The 17,628-nt window shown below is 36.8% G+C and overlaps 1 protein-coding gene across 12 annotated transcripts in view; it reads right to left on the bottom strand.

Annotated features, from left to right (window-relative positions):
• nbeal1 (neurobeachin-like 1) overlaps positions 1-17,628 on the bottom strand; it is a 72,396-nt gene that overhangs the window by 36,621 nt on the left and 18,147 nt on the right. For 6 of the 12 annotated variants that reach the window (XM_067372953.1, XM_067372954.1, XM_067372947.1 and 3 more), the window contains exons 4-16: positions 15,666-15,827; positions 14,566-14,647; positions 13,328-13,455; positions 12,085-12,167; positions 11,557-11,660; positions 9,864-10,206; positions 9,115-9,221; positions 7,139-7,222; positions 5,114-5,197; positions 4,086-4,184; positions 2,665-3,239; positions 1,618-1,750; positions 1,071-1,190 (exon numbers count right to left, since the gene is read on the bottom strand). In XM_067372953.1, the coding sequence (XP_067229054.1) occupies positions 1,071-1,190; positions 1,618-1,750; positions 2,665-3,239; positions 4,086-4,184; positions 5,114-5,197; positions 7,139-7,222; positions 9,115-9,221; positions 9,864-10,206; positions 11,557-11,660; positions 12,085-12,167; positions 13,328-13,455; positions 14,566-14,647; positions 15,666-15,827 (2,104 nt within the window). The remainder of the gene's footprint in view (positions 1-1,070; positions 1,191-1,617; positions 1,751-2,664; positions 3,240-4,085; positions 4,185-5,113; positions 5,198-7,138; positions 7,223-9,114; positions 9,222-9,863; positions 10,207-11,556; positions 11,661-12,084; positions 12,168-13,327; positions 13,456-14,565; positions 14,648-15,665; positions 15,828-17,628) is intronic. The other 6 variants (XM_067372955.1, XM_067372950.1, XM_067372951.1 and 3 more) reach the window with 3 other exon arrangements.

Below are 17,628 nucleotides of genomic sequence, written 5' to 3'. Positions count from 1 at the left end.
GTTTAAAAGGGGCCCTATTATGCTTTTTTTATGCATTTTCATCTTTCTTTAGTGTGTAATTTTGCTATCTGAGCATGAAATAATGTCTGCAAGGTTCCAAAGTCACTCCAAAAGGGAGTTATTCTTTTTATCAGCAAGCACTGTTTCTGAATTCCCTGAAATGCCTCCATTGTAATCTTGAATTCTGGGAACAAACATGTCACAATGTTCCTCATTTAAATTTTCCTGCCAAGGCATATGCAAATAAAGGGGCGAGGCCTGGTTGAGTTAGTTAGTAGTGCGTTTAAACTTGGTTATGGTAAGGAGCGTGACATTTCCAAAACACGCTTTAAGCGGCTGACCAATCACGACACACTGATCCAGCCGACCAAACAGAGCACACTGAACTTTTTGGAAGAAGGGGCTTCATAGAGAAGGAACTAAAAAGAGTGTTTTAAGCAGACAAGCAAGAGAGGTGCTGCAAAAATTAATGTGAAAAATAATGCTTTTTATAAAAAAAAAAAATTATAAAATAAAAAAGTAAAACATTAAAATAGGGCTGCAACGATTAATCGCGATTAATCGTTTGCAAAATAAAAGTCTGTGTTTATGTAATATATGTGTGTGTGTTCTGTGTATAATAATTATGTATATATAAATACACACACATTCATGTATATATTTAAGAAAAATGTTATATTTATATATAAAATATGTATGTTTATATGTAATATAAAATATATATAAATATATATATATACATATATTTATAATACATGCATATATTTCTAAACTTTATACCTGTATGTGTGTATTTATATATACATAATTATTATACACAGAACACACACATATATATTACGTAAACACAGACTTTTTGCACGATTAATCGCGATTAATCGTTGCAGCCCTACATTAAAACCTATTCTAGTAGACCCCAAAAAGAAAATAAAGACATAATAACAGGTCTGCAAGAAAATCAAGGGCATAATAGGTCCTCTTTAATATTTCACACTTTCTGAAATGCTACTAGGGTGGTTTTTAGGTGGGTTTTTAAAAAGAAACAGTACAGAAACGGTTGTTTCTCTTACCTCAGTCATGGTTGGGTATTTTAAAGGTGCTGATAGTTTCTGCTGTCCATCCACAAAGATATAAACCAGACTCTGGCCAAACGGCCTCTTCCCCGGCACATGAACTACACCAATGCTGTGCTGCAGGTCAAATACAAACATCTCATTACAACTCAATTTCACTTTGTTCTTTGACTGTCCATGCTGTAACAATAAAAATGGTTAATGGTTAGAGAGTCGGACTTGTAACCCGAAGTCTGTGGGTTTGAGTCTCATTACCGGCAGGAAATGTAGGTGGGGGGAGTGAATGAACAGCACTCTTTTCCACTCTCATTACCCTCAACTGAGGTGCCCTTGAGCAAGGCACCTAACCCCAATCACTCCCCGGGTGCCGCAGCAAAAAAATGGCTGCCCGATGCTCTGGGTGTGTATTCACGGGGTGTGTGTGTGTGTTCAATACTCACTGCACTTCGATGGGAGAGCACAAATTCTGAGTATGGGAAACCAGACTTGGCTACACATCACATCACTTTTTTTTCACTTTCATTACTGTTGTCATTTGACTCACCCAGAGCGAATCACAGAAGCAGTAGTCAGGCAGCATGACGGTGACATATTCTTTCTTAGTGCAGACGGCAACCACAAGCACTCCGGCTGAACTGATAAAGGCCTCGAACCCAGTGCCGCCCGGGGTGAAAAAACTATGCGCATACAAAAACATAAGAAAAAGTTTTTAGAAATCAGTCCTTATAGTGAAAATGAATTAAATATCACAGTTAGGAGGCACAAACACAGGATGTGCGCACACTGGAGTATAAAATTGAAAATGATTTGCTGTGTAATAAAAATTTAGTTATTTTTAACAATACTAATGACTAGAAATAACAATTATAAATAATAATAACTAGAAACATAAATGATCAAGACGCTGTCTGAGACAAGACATAACGTGACAAATACTGAAACAGACGAGCAATTACATAAGAGACGCAGGAACATGTTCTTTTAAATATTCACCATTCTTTGTAGGGTGGGAGATACAGTATTTCAAATATTTACAAAATATATATAAGTTTTATTAAGTTTATATTAAATATATATTTTTTTAAATAATAAAATAAAATATAGTCTCTTGGTGCAAATACATTACCATTTAAAAGTGCGGGGTCAGTAAAATTAATATTTTTTAGCAAGAATACATTAAATTGATCAAAAGTGACAGTAAAGCCATTAATAATGTAACAAAAGATTTCCATTTCAAATATATGCTGTTCTTTTGAACTTTCTATTCATTAAAGAATCTTGAAAAAAATATGAAACAGCTCAACTGTTTTCAACTTTGATATTAATAATAAATGTTTCTTGAAATCAGCATATTAGAATGATTTCTGAAGAATCATGTGACACTGAAGACTGGAGTAATGATGCTTAAAATTCAGCTTTGATCACAGAAATAAACTACATTTTTAAATAAATTCAAATAGAAAACATTTATTTTGAAGTGTTATATTTTTCACGATATTACGGTTTTGTCCAGTCCCAATTCCTTACTTCTTGTTTCCTTTCCCACCAAAATCACTTTCACACCACTAATCTCTTTTATCTCCATTCTCACCTATACAACTGTTTCCTCTTCTCTCCTTTACTAGGCGAGCCCAGTTGATCTTGGTCCAGTGACAGCCAAGCAAAGAAGCTGAAGGCGTAGCCTGGCCAACGGAGGATGGTCGGCACGGAAATGCCAGCCATGGGCGGTGACAGATCAAAGTACTGCATGGCGCTCTCCAGACCCTGTTTGCGCACCATCCCCAGGAGAGAACGCAATACAGGACCCACATACGGGTGAGCACAGCCCGGTTCGTCCTGCCGCAGGAGTCTCAGTAGTTGCTGGAGCTCAGAGGAACTCAGAGATTGACTGCCTAAAGAACCCAACAGCCCCACCAGGCTCTCGGCACAGGCCCGGTGTAGCCGCTCGTGCCTCTCCAGAGTCGACAGCAATCTGAGAGTCATGGAGGAGTTTACACAGGTGGCTCGGGTCCGCCGGTTCAGACCGCAGATTCGGCGGAGCCAGTCAGCAGTGAAGATCTGCAGCTCGGCAGAGTCCAGCTCTGGAAGCCACTGGATCAGGAGCAGGAGAGGGTCCACGTTACTGATGCCCAGGAGGCCAACGGAGGAATGTTCACCTTCAACAGCCTGCAGGAATACAGAACAAAAACATTAGATGACTACGCTCCAAATGTAGTGAGCTGTATTAAAATAGTCCATGTGACTACAGTGGTTCAACCTTAATGTTATGAAGCGATGAGAATACATTTTATGCGCAAAAAAGAAACAAAAGTAATAATTTTATTCAAACATTTGTTCTCTTCCCTGTCAGTCTCCTACTTTGTTGACGTAGTAAACAGTGCAGAGCTTCCGAGTTCTACGTCAGAACGGTGGCTCAGGATTGGTCGACGCTGTTCACGCGTGTGTGTGATGCTGATGCAGGAGCTGGCCAATAATGAGCCGTCGTTCTGACGTAGAACCTGGAAGTGCTGCACTGTGTTTACTATATGAACAGTGTAGGAGACTACACTGAGAAAAGAAATTGTTGAATAAAGTAGTTGTTTTTATTTGTTTTTTGCATACAAAATGTATTCTCATCGCTTCATAACATTAAGGTTGAACCACTGTAGTCAGTAACCACTGTGGACTATTTTAACAATGACACTATTGTCTTCTGCTTTATAGCTGAATCGAATTTGTTTCATAATTGATGAATTCTGCAACATCAACACTGTTATTGAACTGAATTGAACCAACTCGAGCTGAATAACAACTTCTTCTGTCATTTCTGTAACAGCAGAATTTGAATTTGTCTCATTTAATGAAGTTTGAATTATTTGTTTGTGTTATTTTCCTGTTTATTACTGTGAAGGTGTTTTGAAACAATTCGTATTGTATAAGCAGTATATAAATAAAGGTGACTTGACAATGAGAAAGAAAAGGGCAGTTACATCATGTGACTGACTCACAGGAAACAGGAAGTGTTCATCTCACCATATTCATGAGTTCCTTCAGCAGGTGTCTGGAAGGCTGACCCAGTGACACCAACACTTCATACAGGTGAGTGTAGCCAATCCGCTCCTTAAATACTTCCTACAAGAAAATTTTTTTGTTTTATTTATTATTTTATAAGTTTAAATTAGTTGCTGAATAGTTCAAATTCATTGGAATTTCGGTCATAATTTGGAACCAAATCCAAAAGAATCCTAAAGGCATCAAATAAAAATGAAATAAAGATTCCTGCTGGTTACTAATCTTTGATCTATAACAGAAAAAATATACATATATATTAATACATTTTCCAGGACTAGAAACAATTTTTAAATGACCACATATTTCCAAGTGCTTCCATGATCATGGTAATCCTGTTCTAAAGGTAAGATTTATTCTACTGCTAATTACATGCATAACTACACTAGCAATCAAAAAAGGTTGGGGTCAGTAAGATTTTTTATTTTATTTATTTTGAAAAGGATGTATTAAATTGATCAAAGGTGACAGAAAAGATATAGTGCTTAAAAAAGATTTGTAATGTTACAAATGATCAAATAAATGCTGCTCTTTTGAACTTTCTATTCATCAAAATATGTATCATGGTTTGAACAAAAATTAAGCAGCACAACTGTTTTCAACATTGATAATAATCAGAAATGTTTCTGATTATGAGCACCAAATCAGCACATTAGAATGATTTCTGAAGGATCATGTGACACTGAAGACTGGAGTAATGATGCTGAAAATTCAGCTTTGCCATCACATAATTGCATTTTAAAATAGATTGCAATAGAAAACAGTTATTTTAAATTGTAATATTATTTTACAATATTACTGTTTTACTCCATTTCTGCTCAAATAAATGCAGCCCTGGTGAGACTTTTATTTTTGAAAGAAGTCTCTTATTGGCTATTACAAGAGACTTGTGAAATAAAACAAAAAAACATGTACAGACTCAAAACTTTTGAATGGCAGTGTATATAGAAATATGCATATTTGTTATATGTTGGAATTCTATTATAACAAACCTTTGCAGCAGGTGACTTGTGCATCACTGTCGAGAGAGTTTTGATTGTTGCCACGGCAAGAGAGTCGAGCCTCCCTTGGAACACCTGATTGGAGGAAAACACAGTCGATTAAGAGATACAGCCAATGGCTAAAGACTTAGTACAGTGTGCCATGTGGCCTGTTCTATTCCTGCCCTGTCTGTTCACTTCGCCATGCAAATAATGAATGAAAAGCCATGATGAGGAGCTTTGTTAAATCACCAGAATGCTACAACGGAACCATGCTAACATGAATAGGCAGGAATAGAATCAGGCATTGTGGCTGAAATTGTAAATTTATGTAGATTATCAGAGTGAAATTATTTGAGTTCTGAGCCTCTGATAAAGATGACATCAGATCATCAGTGCTCAGATCTGAAACTAAAAACGGTCCCCATCACCAACCAAGACACCAAATACAAACACACACTTCATATATATATATATATATACACAGACATCTTATGCCCTCCATAACCCCAAAAACTCTGTCCAGCCACGCCTTGTTATGAGACTCCTGATTGGCTTATTGCAAAAATAAAGCAATGTTCTATTTGTAGTTGCAATTAGCTAGTTCATTATAGATAAGAATATGACAAAGACTGGCTGGAGAGTCACAAGCACTGAGCAGCAATAAATAGTAGAATAAGACATGAAATCAAGGAGGTCCTTCTATACGGCGATAAGCACACACAGCTATAGGCCGATAATATCCACGGGCAACACAAGGCTGCTGAGGTCACAGCATTCCAACCCTGTTACCATACCACCAGAGGAAAAACGGCAGGGAAACGAGCAAAGCAAAATAAATAGAATGAAATGATTATTGAAAGCATGACTGAGTAAATAAACTAAGGACCACTCCATTACAAGCTTCCACATTCACAGCACTTTAAATGCAGAAATGTTTTGACACCGAAACAAGGAAGTACTGAATGAAACAGGGCTGACCACTTACTGAATGGTGTCAATAGATTTAGAGGTGAAACTCTGTGTTGTCATGGTGCAAAAAAATGCATGCAAGTATGGGTGGGTAATACAAGCAAAAATGTTCCTGTATATTATTTATTTTATTTATAGTTTTTAAAAAAAGTCACTTCTGCTCACCCAGGCATTTATGTAATCAAAAATACAGTAAAAACAATAATATTGTGAAATATTATTCCAATTTAAGATAATTGTTTTCTGTTTGAATACATTTTAAAATGTAATGTATTCCTGTGATCAAAGCTGCATTTTCAGCATCATTACTCCAGTCTTCAGTGTCACATGATACTTCAGAAATAATTCTAATATGCTGATTTGATACTCCAGAATCATTTCTAATTATTATCAATGTTTTTTGTTTGTTTTTTTCAGGATTCTTTGATCCATAGAAAGTTCATATAAAGTTATATATTATATAATTAGTGTATATTTTGTGTATTTTATATATATATATATATATATATATATATATATATATATATATATATATATAATAATTAAATATTAAATATATATATATATATATATATATATATATATATATATATATATATATATATATGGAATTCTGAGTATAACTTCTAAAAGTAAGTTTTAATTTCAGCAATTTATATAATTATAGTATATGTCTTATAATATATTACTGTATTATTATTATTATTATTTCCCATTATTAAATTGGATTGTTCATAAGATATGATACATTTATAATATATATTGTTATTATTTATATTTTACATAATATTTCAATGATTTTATATTTAAATATTTATGTATTATACAGCATGTGATTTACATAATATCAGCCACAGTCAACTTTTTAAAAAAAATAATAATAATGTGCTTGTTTCAACCATTATATTACCCACCCCTGCAAGTTTATATGGGCCTTTTTTGACTCATAGTAACCCTGCTCAGGTGAGCGACAGAGGGGTGTGGTCTTGTCCTGGAGTGGTTGTGCGGGCGGCGGGGGTGGGGGGCGTGGTGAGCGGGGGGTGACAGGAAGCAGGTGGGCGGTACCTGAATCTCACTCTCTCCTGTCAGTAACCTGTTGGTTAAATCTTTCTGGTCCTTGTCTGCAGCTGTGCACCTAGCGTTAACCAGCTGCCAGGTGAAGCCGACCGCAGCAAGCACAGACGGTCAGATGAGAGGAAAGGGCAAAGGGTTAAGGTTAAAAGGTAGGAGCTCAAAGGTCATGACCCTAAGTGCCTAAGTGTTCTGTCACTAAAAAGACAGAAACATGCATGGATAGAAGGCAGTGCTGCAATTTAGATATGTGTACATGCTGTAAAGTGGTAACTATATAAGCACAGTAAGACAGTTTTAATAGCAACATACAACATACTAAAGAGACAGTTGGAACATAATTTAGCACACAGTATACTGTTCTTTAAGGCAAAGAAAAACAAACAAGGGATTGTAAACATTTACAAAAGAAACTGATTGGCGAGACAAATTCTCTCATATGCATAAACACACAAAGAAAATCCTGCAACTGAACACAGTCAGTTAAACGACAATGAACACGTTTATCTTTAGATTCTGACAAGATCTAAAACACACTCGAACACACAGATGTTCCTGTCAAACACTGTAATGTATAAGCCAGAAGGTCATTAACATCCTGTAAAAGTCGTTTAGTGTTAATAGAGCTCAAGAATCCACTTCAAAATCACCACAACTTCTTTTAGAGATAATATCAGTCTTTCATATCAGGCCTAACCTTATTCTTTAAGGTTGTTAGAATCACATTTAATTGCTGAATTCCTACACTGTTAAAAAAAAAGAAAGTGTTAAATTGTATCTTTCAGCTTGTAAAAGGTACACCTTAGTGCCATGTTTACTGTAGAGGATACATATTATATTAGTATGTTAAGGTAATAATATGTATCCTTAGGGAATTAATTTACACCCTTAAGGTACTTTCACTCTTTAGGGTTAGATAATTACAGTCACACCAACATTTATTCAGAAACATGGAACATTTCATTCATTATTACAGTTTATTCACTATAGTTTAAAAAAATGGTAATACGATATGACAAGATCTCAGAGTTAAACTGTGTCAGAAAAAAATAATCTTAATTATGTCAGATAACACTGAAGCAAAACATGGTCAAGTCAAAGTGTCTGAACAATTTTTGGTTCCAAATTCTTCTCAATTTTACTGGTAGTCCACTGTATGAATACTTTTTGGGTATAATATGTCACAGTTTACTTTATTTTGGTATCCTCACTTACAGAAATGAACTATAGTGTCCTGTACCCACTAGTAAAAATATATATCTAGTGTCTGAATCATTTTTGGTTTGACTATTTTTTTTTAAAATAAATTATTACCCTTTATATTAGAATTATATAATATCTTGTTTTATAGGCTAATGGACGCTGTTCAAAAACTGCAATACATTTTTTTTTCAAGATTCTTTGATGATAGAAAGTTCAAAAGAACAGCATTTACTTGAAATCTTATTATTATAAATGTCTTTACTGTCATTTTGATGAAATGAATGCAAATAAAAGTATTAATATCTACGGTATAGATAACGTTAGCTAGCAGCTACCTGAACAATGTTAGTTAACATGAGATGGTAGTTGTAGCATTAGAGCATAAAAGACAGCAGAGGTGTTTTATGATAAGAAAATATATTAAGAAGACACAAAACCCAAATAATAAAGTATTCATGATAATTTTTCATGGGAATAGTAGTTCATTCATTCCCTAATAAGAGACACCAAGTATAAATTCTTTTTCCCCACAGGCCTTTTTTTCAGATTTTCAAATACCTTTTTGCTTTGAATCAAATATTGATTCATCTCAGAGTGGCTTAGAAGGTTTCAAGACTCAGAACTCTTTACTAAAGATTTTTCTGAAATCAATGCTTCCAAAACAAAGGGAGCTGACAAAGTCATTGTTCAGCTCTATTTTGACTTAAAACTGAGTAAAACCAAATGCATGCAGTGTAATGTAGTGTAGCGTTGTAAGAGGAGCTCACCTTACTGTTCTGCAAGAGTCGGGTCAGATGCTCAAAGCAGTTACTGTTGAGAAAGATGGCCTGCAGAACTGGCCGGTCGGTGCACTCAAACATATCCTGAATGGTTTCTGAGTGAAATTGAGAACAGGATTCAGAACAGTGCTGTAGTCAAGAGCAGACGAATAAAGAGGACCTATTATATATATATTGATTTTGTTTTTGGGGTCTACTAGAATGGGTTTTCATGCTTGAATGTTCAAAAAACACATTTTTCATGTAATTGACATTGTTGCAGCACCTCTCTTCCCAGTCTGTCAGTAATGCTCTATTTAGTTCCTTTATCTATGAAGAAAAGCGCAATGCGCTCTGATTGTTCGGCTGGATCAGTGTGTTGTGATTGGTCAACCACTTCGAGTGTGTTTTGGAAATGTCAAGCCCCTTACTATAACCGCAAGTTTCAACACACTAGTACTAACTTAATTATTTTTTAGTATTAACTCTTTTTAACATATGCCTTTATGCCTTGGGTGGGAATTATCTAAATGAAGAATATTGTGACCTTTCGTTCCTGGAAGAAAACTCAGACTACAATGGAGGGTGTTTCAGGAAGTTCAGAAACATTGCACACTGATATAGAGAATAGCTCCCTTTGGAGGGTCTTTGTGCTTTGTAACTTCGTAGACCTTCTTCATGCTCAAACAGCAACATTACACACTAAAGAAAGTTGAAAATGCAAAAAAGCGTAACGTGCTCTTTAAAGATCTACTCACCGAGCATGTTCACCTGTAACGCCACAAAGCGGCTCTCCCAGTGCCGAGAGTGGGGTGGTGTTGGACGACCTTTGACCTGCGCTGTGGCGGCGGGGTCTGAGTTGAGCAGTTTGAAGTAGCTCTCCAGCACGGAGCTGATCTCCACCTGTCTCTGATCGGAGCTGCTGGCCAGGAGCCGGTGCACCACCTCCCTCAAACAGCCCAGCGTCAACAGGGCCTTCCTGTCTGGAGCCTCGCTATCCCAATCCTCTCCATCTCCACCTCCGCTCAGACACTCGCCTGTACCCAACACTCCCAGAAGCACCTCCATTGTGGCCGGCGAGATGGCCAACAGAGCATTACGCTGTTGAGAAAAAGAGACATTAAAGAGTTAGCTAAAGGTGCTAAAGAGGATGTTTTGTTTTATACATTTTTGCAATATTACTTGAAACTGTCTTTACTAACTGATAAAAGACTATTTATTATGTACACTGAAAGGAATAATATTAATATACATCATCTGTGCACGAGGTAGGGCCTTAAAAACATCAGCCAATCGTTTACGCGATCATCGTGTAAACGATTGGCCCTCTGGCTTGTCAATCACTGCCGTGACGTTCCTTGTGAGAGACGTGCGCGGCTGCGCCCTCCAGTAACTTTCCACACTCCACAGGCGCCGCATGCAATGTTTTTTGTCAGGAGACAGGAGTAACAACTGCAGATTATGAGTTACCTGCGGTGAGTCCGACATAATGAATCCACTAACACGACACAGCGACTGCCATTGGTAAACACTCGTGTTCCAATACTTGTGCACGAGTTTTGGGAGGCGTTCCCTCGAAATGAGCTGCTCATTTAAAAAACTCACTAACAGTCTTTGGTTTCTCAGCCGACGAAAAGATCCTCTTTAGCACCTTTAACCCAAAAACTAAATTTCTGTCATTAATTACTCACCCTCATGTCATTCCAAACCCGTAAGAGCTTTGTTTATCTTTGGAAAACAAATTAAGATATTTTAGATTAAATCCAAGAGTTTTTTAAATCCCCCATAGAAAGCAATGTAATTACGGTCTTTCAAGGTTTAGAGTAGTATAGAATAGTCCACGTGACTACAGTGGCTCAACCTTAAAGGGATAGTTCACCCAAAAATGAAAAATCTGTCAGTTACTCCCTCTCAAGTAGTTCCAAAGCTGTATAAATTTCTTTGTTCTGCTGTGCACAAAGGAAGATATTTGGAATAATGTTTGTAACCAAGCAGATCTCGCCCCCCATTGACTACCACAATAGGAAAAAAAGATTGGGTGCGAGATCTGCTTTCTTCCAAATATCTTCCTTTGTGTACAGCAAAACAAAGACATTTATACAGGTTTGGAACAACTTGAGGGGGAGTAAATGATGACAGAATTTTTTGGGTGAACCCAGATTTTTGGGTGGAATACTCATTGCTACCTATGAGGGATAAAAAAAAACTCAGATTTCATCAAAAATATCTTATTTTGCGTTTCAGGTTTGAAATGACATGAGGGTGAGTAAGTAATGACAGAAATTTCATTTTTTGGGTGAACTAACCAATTAAAAGAGACACAAAAAACTGAACTAGGAAGTATGTCTTTTATATGTTAATTTGCACACCAAATATCATTTTACCACCATAACTGAGAAGTTTATCATTTTATCTAAAACTTCATCACTCTTTTGCTGCAGTGGCACACACCTGTGGATATGAGCTCACCTGTCCACCTGCGACAATGGCTCCAAACAGGTGCAAAAGGCAGCATTTAAGACTGTCCTTCAGGTGCTCACTCTCCTGAAAACATTCTGAAACACACACACGCACACATATGAATGAAGAGGTGTCTGCTTTTTATGCAAATGACAAATGGCAACAACAACATGCTGAATTATTTTTTTGTACGCATGCTGTTAGACTTTTCTATCCTCTGTCTCTTCAGTACAGAACGTTTTTCATACGTTCCTCAGTTCTACAGACTAAAAGTTAAGTATTGACTGCATTAATGCACAGGTACAGTCAGAAAAAGAGTGACACTTTATGTCTCTGGCTTCGGCCATTAACATACAGATAAGCAGTGTGAGTTTATAAGCACAGGAACACTGAGACTACTTTGTTTAGAGAGAGCTGGTTATGTGCCATCGCTGAAGGCTAAATGATAAAACAGCAGATTTGATCAGTAAATAAACAAACCACACATCCCACAGGGTTCATCCAATGAGATAGACTTACGGTAGAAGAAGGGCACAAACTCTACAGTAAGCGGTGCAGCTTTAAATTTCTGTCTGCTTCTTTCCACAGTACTGAGCTGCTGTCTGCAAGACAGATAAAAACACAAACCAGATAAACAGACCCATAACTCACACTTCAGTTAGCGTCAATATAATATCACACACATGAATCATGCCATAGAGCAGACTGGTGAAAGTATTTTTTTTTTTATAATTTAACATCACATTTTAATGCTCACAGTTCTCTGAAATCAGAAAATGGTCCCATGACATGCGAGTAAACAAATAAAATTTTTAGTAAGCTTTTTATTTTGCTTTCATTTTAAAATTAAAATCTCATTGGGTTTGCAAACCACAGTTTGTGAAACACTGCCATATATTAAGTTGGATTATTTTAATATTTTAATAATATAAATATTGATTGTTTTAATCATAATATACTACTTTAAATAATTAATAATAATAATAAATAATAAAACATTATGACAGATATAACATGTAAATTATTTCAATACAGGTGTATTTTGCCCCCAATATTTTGTTACTTTCAGTGGCATGTGTGCCATGAGCCCAGGTTAATTTCTCCAGCCATGTTACCTGCCCTCAAATAACCCTTGAAAACACACACACACATAGAGAAACTGAGTTTAAGGAAAAAAGCTATTCACAAAACTCGTAGAACCAGACTACATGTGTTTATTGGTCAAACACAGCTGTGTTTTTCACTGTATATGTGTTCGCCTCATTTGACGGTGTTAACTGAATAACAGGGAACTGGACTGGATTGAGTGTTTTGGGCTTGCACATAGCACATATAGCAACATATACACCATGACTTGTAACAAACTCTCACATACATATTCTTCACTTGCCTGTCATTTACAAAGCATTTAACTGCAGACAATGCAATGTTTTTCTAAGTGAAGTTATTTCAGAGGGGAAAAGTTCAAACATTTTGAGGAAAGATTAGAAATATAAACTTTTTGTTCTTTAAAACAACATGCACTGACGAATCATTCACAAGAGGACCAGGAATATATATTAAGAAAGTCAATGATTTACTTTTTCATTTAACATTGACTCTACAAAGCTATTTTAAACATTCCAACTCTCCAAACAACGCTGGTTTATTCTGCAGATTAGCAGTCTAATAATGCCCTATTCAGTGTGCATGAGGAAACTTCTGGATTAGTACGTGCTTGTACAAAGTGATTAACAATGGAGGCATTGGTCGCATATCTCACCCGTGAATACGATGCCTCCAGTTGTGATAGGGATCATACAGACTCTCACAGAAGGCCAAAGCGTGACGGACAAACTCCTCGGCTTGTGTCTGATCAGCCAGCTCCTTCTCTTTCGTCTTACTCTTCAGCTAAATAGAGAGACAGAATTGTTGATTTACTTTATTACTGAGGAAGAGGAAGAAGAGAGGAAAAGAATGATGAAAGAAAATAGTAGAGGAATACAGAGAAAGGAAGATTAAGAGGGAGAGGAAATGAGAGAAAAAATGAAAAGGAAAGGAAGAGAAAGATGAAAACAGAAAAAAGAAGATGAGAATAAAGTAAGGGGAAAGGGAGAAAAAAAAGAGGACAGGAAAAGGACAACAACAGCAAAAAAAAGAGTAGAGAGAACAGAAGAGGAAAGAGAAAACGACAACAAAGAAGAAATGAAGAATATGAAAGGGGAGAAGAAAAAGAAGAAAAGAAAGATGAGAGAAAATGGTAGAGGAATGCAGAGAAAGAATAAGGAAGAAGAGAAGAGAAAATTAGAGAAAAGGGAAAGAGGAAAAAAGAAGCAAGACAAAAAGGAAAGGAAGAAGAGGAAAATGAAAGGGAAAAGGAATAGGAAGAGGACAAAGTACAGTAGAGGAAAGGAAAGAGGAAACAGGAAATAAATGAGGAAGGAGAAAGGGAAGAGGAAATATAGACAAAAAGAAAGACAGAAGAAAATGGCAGAGGAATACAGAGAAAATGAAAAGTAAAGGAAGAAATAGCTGAAAACAGGAAAAGGAAGAGGAGAGAAAAGGAAGAGAAAAGGAAAAGAAGAGGATAAAGAAGAAATGAGGAAAGAAATGAGGAAGAGGGAAAAGGAAAGGAAGTGGAAATGACATGAGAATGTTTCTCTTTGTAGAAGAAAGTTAAGAGGAAAAATGAGAAGAAAAGGAAGAGGAAAGGAAAGGAAAGGGAAACAGAAAGGACAAGAACTGAGAGAGAAAATGGAAAAAAAGATAAGCGAGAAATATGGAAGAGGAAAGAAAAAGGAAGAGGAAACCGAAAGGAAATGGAAACAGAGAGGAAATGACAGGAAAGGGAAGAAGAAATGCAAAAGAAAGGAAAAAAATGACAGGAAAAGGAAGAGTAAGGACGGAAATGGAAGAGGAAAAAGAAAAGAAAGGGAGTAGGAGAGGAAAAGGTAAAAACAAGACATCAAGAAATGGAAGAATGGATAAACAGAAAGCATGGTTTTAGAGGGAGTTACAGACCTGTTGGATATAAAGCGTTGTCATGGTGATGATGTGGTTTATGTAGGAACAGGCGCCGATCTCCTCCACATTTGACAGGTTCCTGTCAAACAGATCACACAGCTGTCAGGGTGGAGAAACTGTGCATGCGTGTTTGAAACTGTATTGGACAGACCGCCGTATGACAGGACCATTAGTTCTAGCTGTCAGAGAGATTCCCCTGCCGTACATCACACACTGACTGCTGCTGAAGCTGGACATAGAGCTGACGCTACAGTGTGTGTGTGTGGACAAATTACAACAACATTTTTCTGAATGGACGTGCATGACAAGTGTTTGCTGAAGATGACAAATTTGCCCCAGGAGCTACACTATCGTTTCTGAGTTTGGGGTCTGTAAGATTGCTTAAAGTTTTTGAAAGAAGTCTCTTTTGCTCATCAAGGCTGAGTTTATTGGATCAAAAATACAGTAAAAACAGTAAAATTGTGAAATATCATTGCAATTTTAAATACTTGTCTTCTGGTTGAATATATTTTTAAACATTATTCCTGTGATGCAAAACTGAATTTTCAGCATCATTACTCCAGACTTCAGTGTCATGTGATTCTTCAGAAACCATTCTAATATGCTGATTTGCTGCTCAAGAAACATTTCTTATTATTATCAAACAGTTGCACTGCTTCAAATTTTTGTAGAAACTATGATACTGGATTCTTTGATAAAGAGAAAGTTCAAAAGAACAGCATTAATTTAAGAGTGTCCTTAAGTGTGTGTGTGTGTGTGTGTGTGTACAAATGAGCAGCAGCTGCCATTCGATGAATCGTACTGTCAGACCATGAAAAGTCTCAAGGTGTCACTGAAAGTGGAAACCACACATGAACCTTCAGCAGCAGGTGATCGGAGAACTCATGAAACATTCAGCAGGAGCACTGGTGTCCAGTTTATGTTTTCACTGAATTTCAATACACTTAATATTTTCATAAGAGACTGTTAAAATGACTTTTTCTTTAGTTAGTTAGCCTTTCTAATCATAACACCGATCGGTTTCTGTAATGTGTTTTTCTTGGTCATAAAGTTTTCTCCCATCAGGAGGACACTGGTGTGACGTCTCAGAGTCTGACCTGCAGATGACGATGAGGAACTTGAGGAGCAGGAGGGCTAACGTCTGCTGCTCGGGCTCCAGCCCCTCAGACGCTTTCTGCACACACTGCAGCAGCTGCAGACGCAACACCTGCAGGATGTTATCAGGGAGCAGCGTCATGACAGGGGGCGTCTCCTCCAACCTGCAAAACCATTATAAGTGCAAAACTATTATTAAAGGTGCCCTAGAACGTTCTTTCACAAGATGTAATATAAGTCTAATGTGTCCCCTTAATGTGTCTGAAGTTTCAGCTCAAAATACCCCATAGATTTTTTTGAATTAATTTTTTTAACTGCCTAATTTAGGGCATCATTAACTATGCACCGATTCAGCGCGCGGCCCCTTTAAATCTCATGCTCCCTGCCCCCCGAGCTCGACTCTATATACAGTGCATAAACAAAGTTCACACAGCTAATATAACCCTCAAATGGATCTTTACAAGATATTTGTCATGCATGCTGCATGCATGGATCGGATCATGTGAGTATAGTATTTATTTGGATGTTTACATTTGATTCTGAATGAGTTTGATAGTGCTCCGTGGCTAAAGCTAACATTACACACTGTTGGAGAGATTTATAAAGAATGAAGTTGTGTTTATGAATTATACAGACTGCAAGTGTTTAAAAATGAAAATAGCGACGGCTCTCTTGTCTCCATGAATACAGTAATAAACAATGGTAACTTTAACCACATTTAACAGTACATTAGCAACATGCTAATGAAACATTTAGAAAGACAATTTACAAATATCACTAAAAATATCATGTTATCATGTTATTCGTTAATACTGGCTGCCCTTGTGTAATGCCTTAAACATGGGCTGGCATATGCAAATTTGGGGGTGTACATATTAATGATCCCGACTGTTACGTAACAGTTGGTGTTATGTTGAGATTCGCCTGTTTTCCGGAGGTCTTTTAAAACAAATGTGATTTACATAAGGAGGAGGAAGCAATGGAGTTTGAAACTCACTGTATGTCATTTCCATACATTTCCAACTACACTGAAAAAATGATCTATTCATTAAAGGGGTGGTTCAATGCTTTGTTTTTAAATATTTTTCATATATTTTACCTTTATTCTACAACGCTGTTTCCCTTCTCCTAAAAACGCTCTGTTGAGTTCCTGGTTCTATGAAGCCCCTATGAAGTTCTATTTCCCTCAGAAATACGTAATGGGCTCAGTTTGGTTAGCTGGTCCAGTGTATTGTGATTCGCTGTCCGGAACACGTTTTCACGAAACACCACGCCCCTTACCTTTACGGGCAAACGACGGATGTGCTACGGTCAAAATACAGTCTTTGCTTCAGTGGAAATGTAAATAATTGTGTCAATATTGCGGTATCAATTTGAGCCCCAAATAAGACCCAGATAACAGTAATGAAGAGGGTCAAGCAGAACCTCTGCAAGCACGGCTTTTAAAGGACGTTTATGAATAGTAAGTCATTTTGTTTGTATTTGTGTCAAAGTGTTTAGTGCAGTCACTTGTAAATGTCACTGCTGTTTATGTTAGATTTCGATATACGGTTTTATCCATTAAAAGCTTTAATGCAGCTGAATACATGTCTGAGTAGTAGCATTTTTGTAAAGTTAGTGTTTAATTTTTGGGTAAACACAACATAAAAGCCGTAATGAAACAATGCTGTACACTGATAACAGAAACGCCAACAAACACCAACAGAAGTTCGCTGGTATGATTACATAGAAGTTTGTTGGTGTTTAGGAGAAGTTTGAAATAGAATTTAGCTAACTGGCTAGCGAAGCCAAACCGCATTGGTCTTTGTTTACGTCCCAAAAACTATATAATTTTATAAACAATAAAACATACTTACAGTTAGGGGCCCCTAAACAGCAGCTTCTGCTTTTAAAGTGGGAACTGCTTCATCTTTCAGTAATAGACTTTGTGTAAATCCAGCATTGAACTCTTGTAGATTCTGGAAG

This window comes from Chanodichthys erythropterus, chromosome 21 (assembly GCF_024489055.1).
Source record: "Chanodichthys erythropterus isolate Z2021 chromosome 21, ASM2448905v1, whole genome shotgun sequence".
NCBI lineage: Eukaryota > Metazoa > Chordata > Actinopteri > Cypriniformes > Xenocyprididae > Chanodichthys > Chanodichthys erythropterus.
The sequence above is the reverse complement of the archived record's forward strand: the minus strand, read 5'-3'. Positions and strand labels throughout refer to the sequence as shown.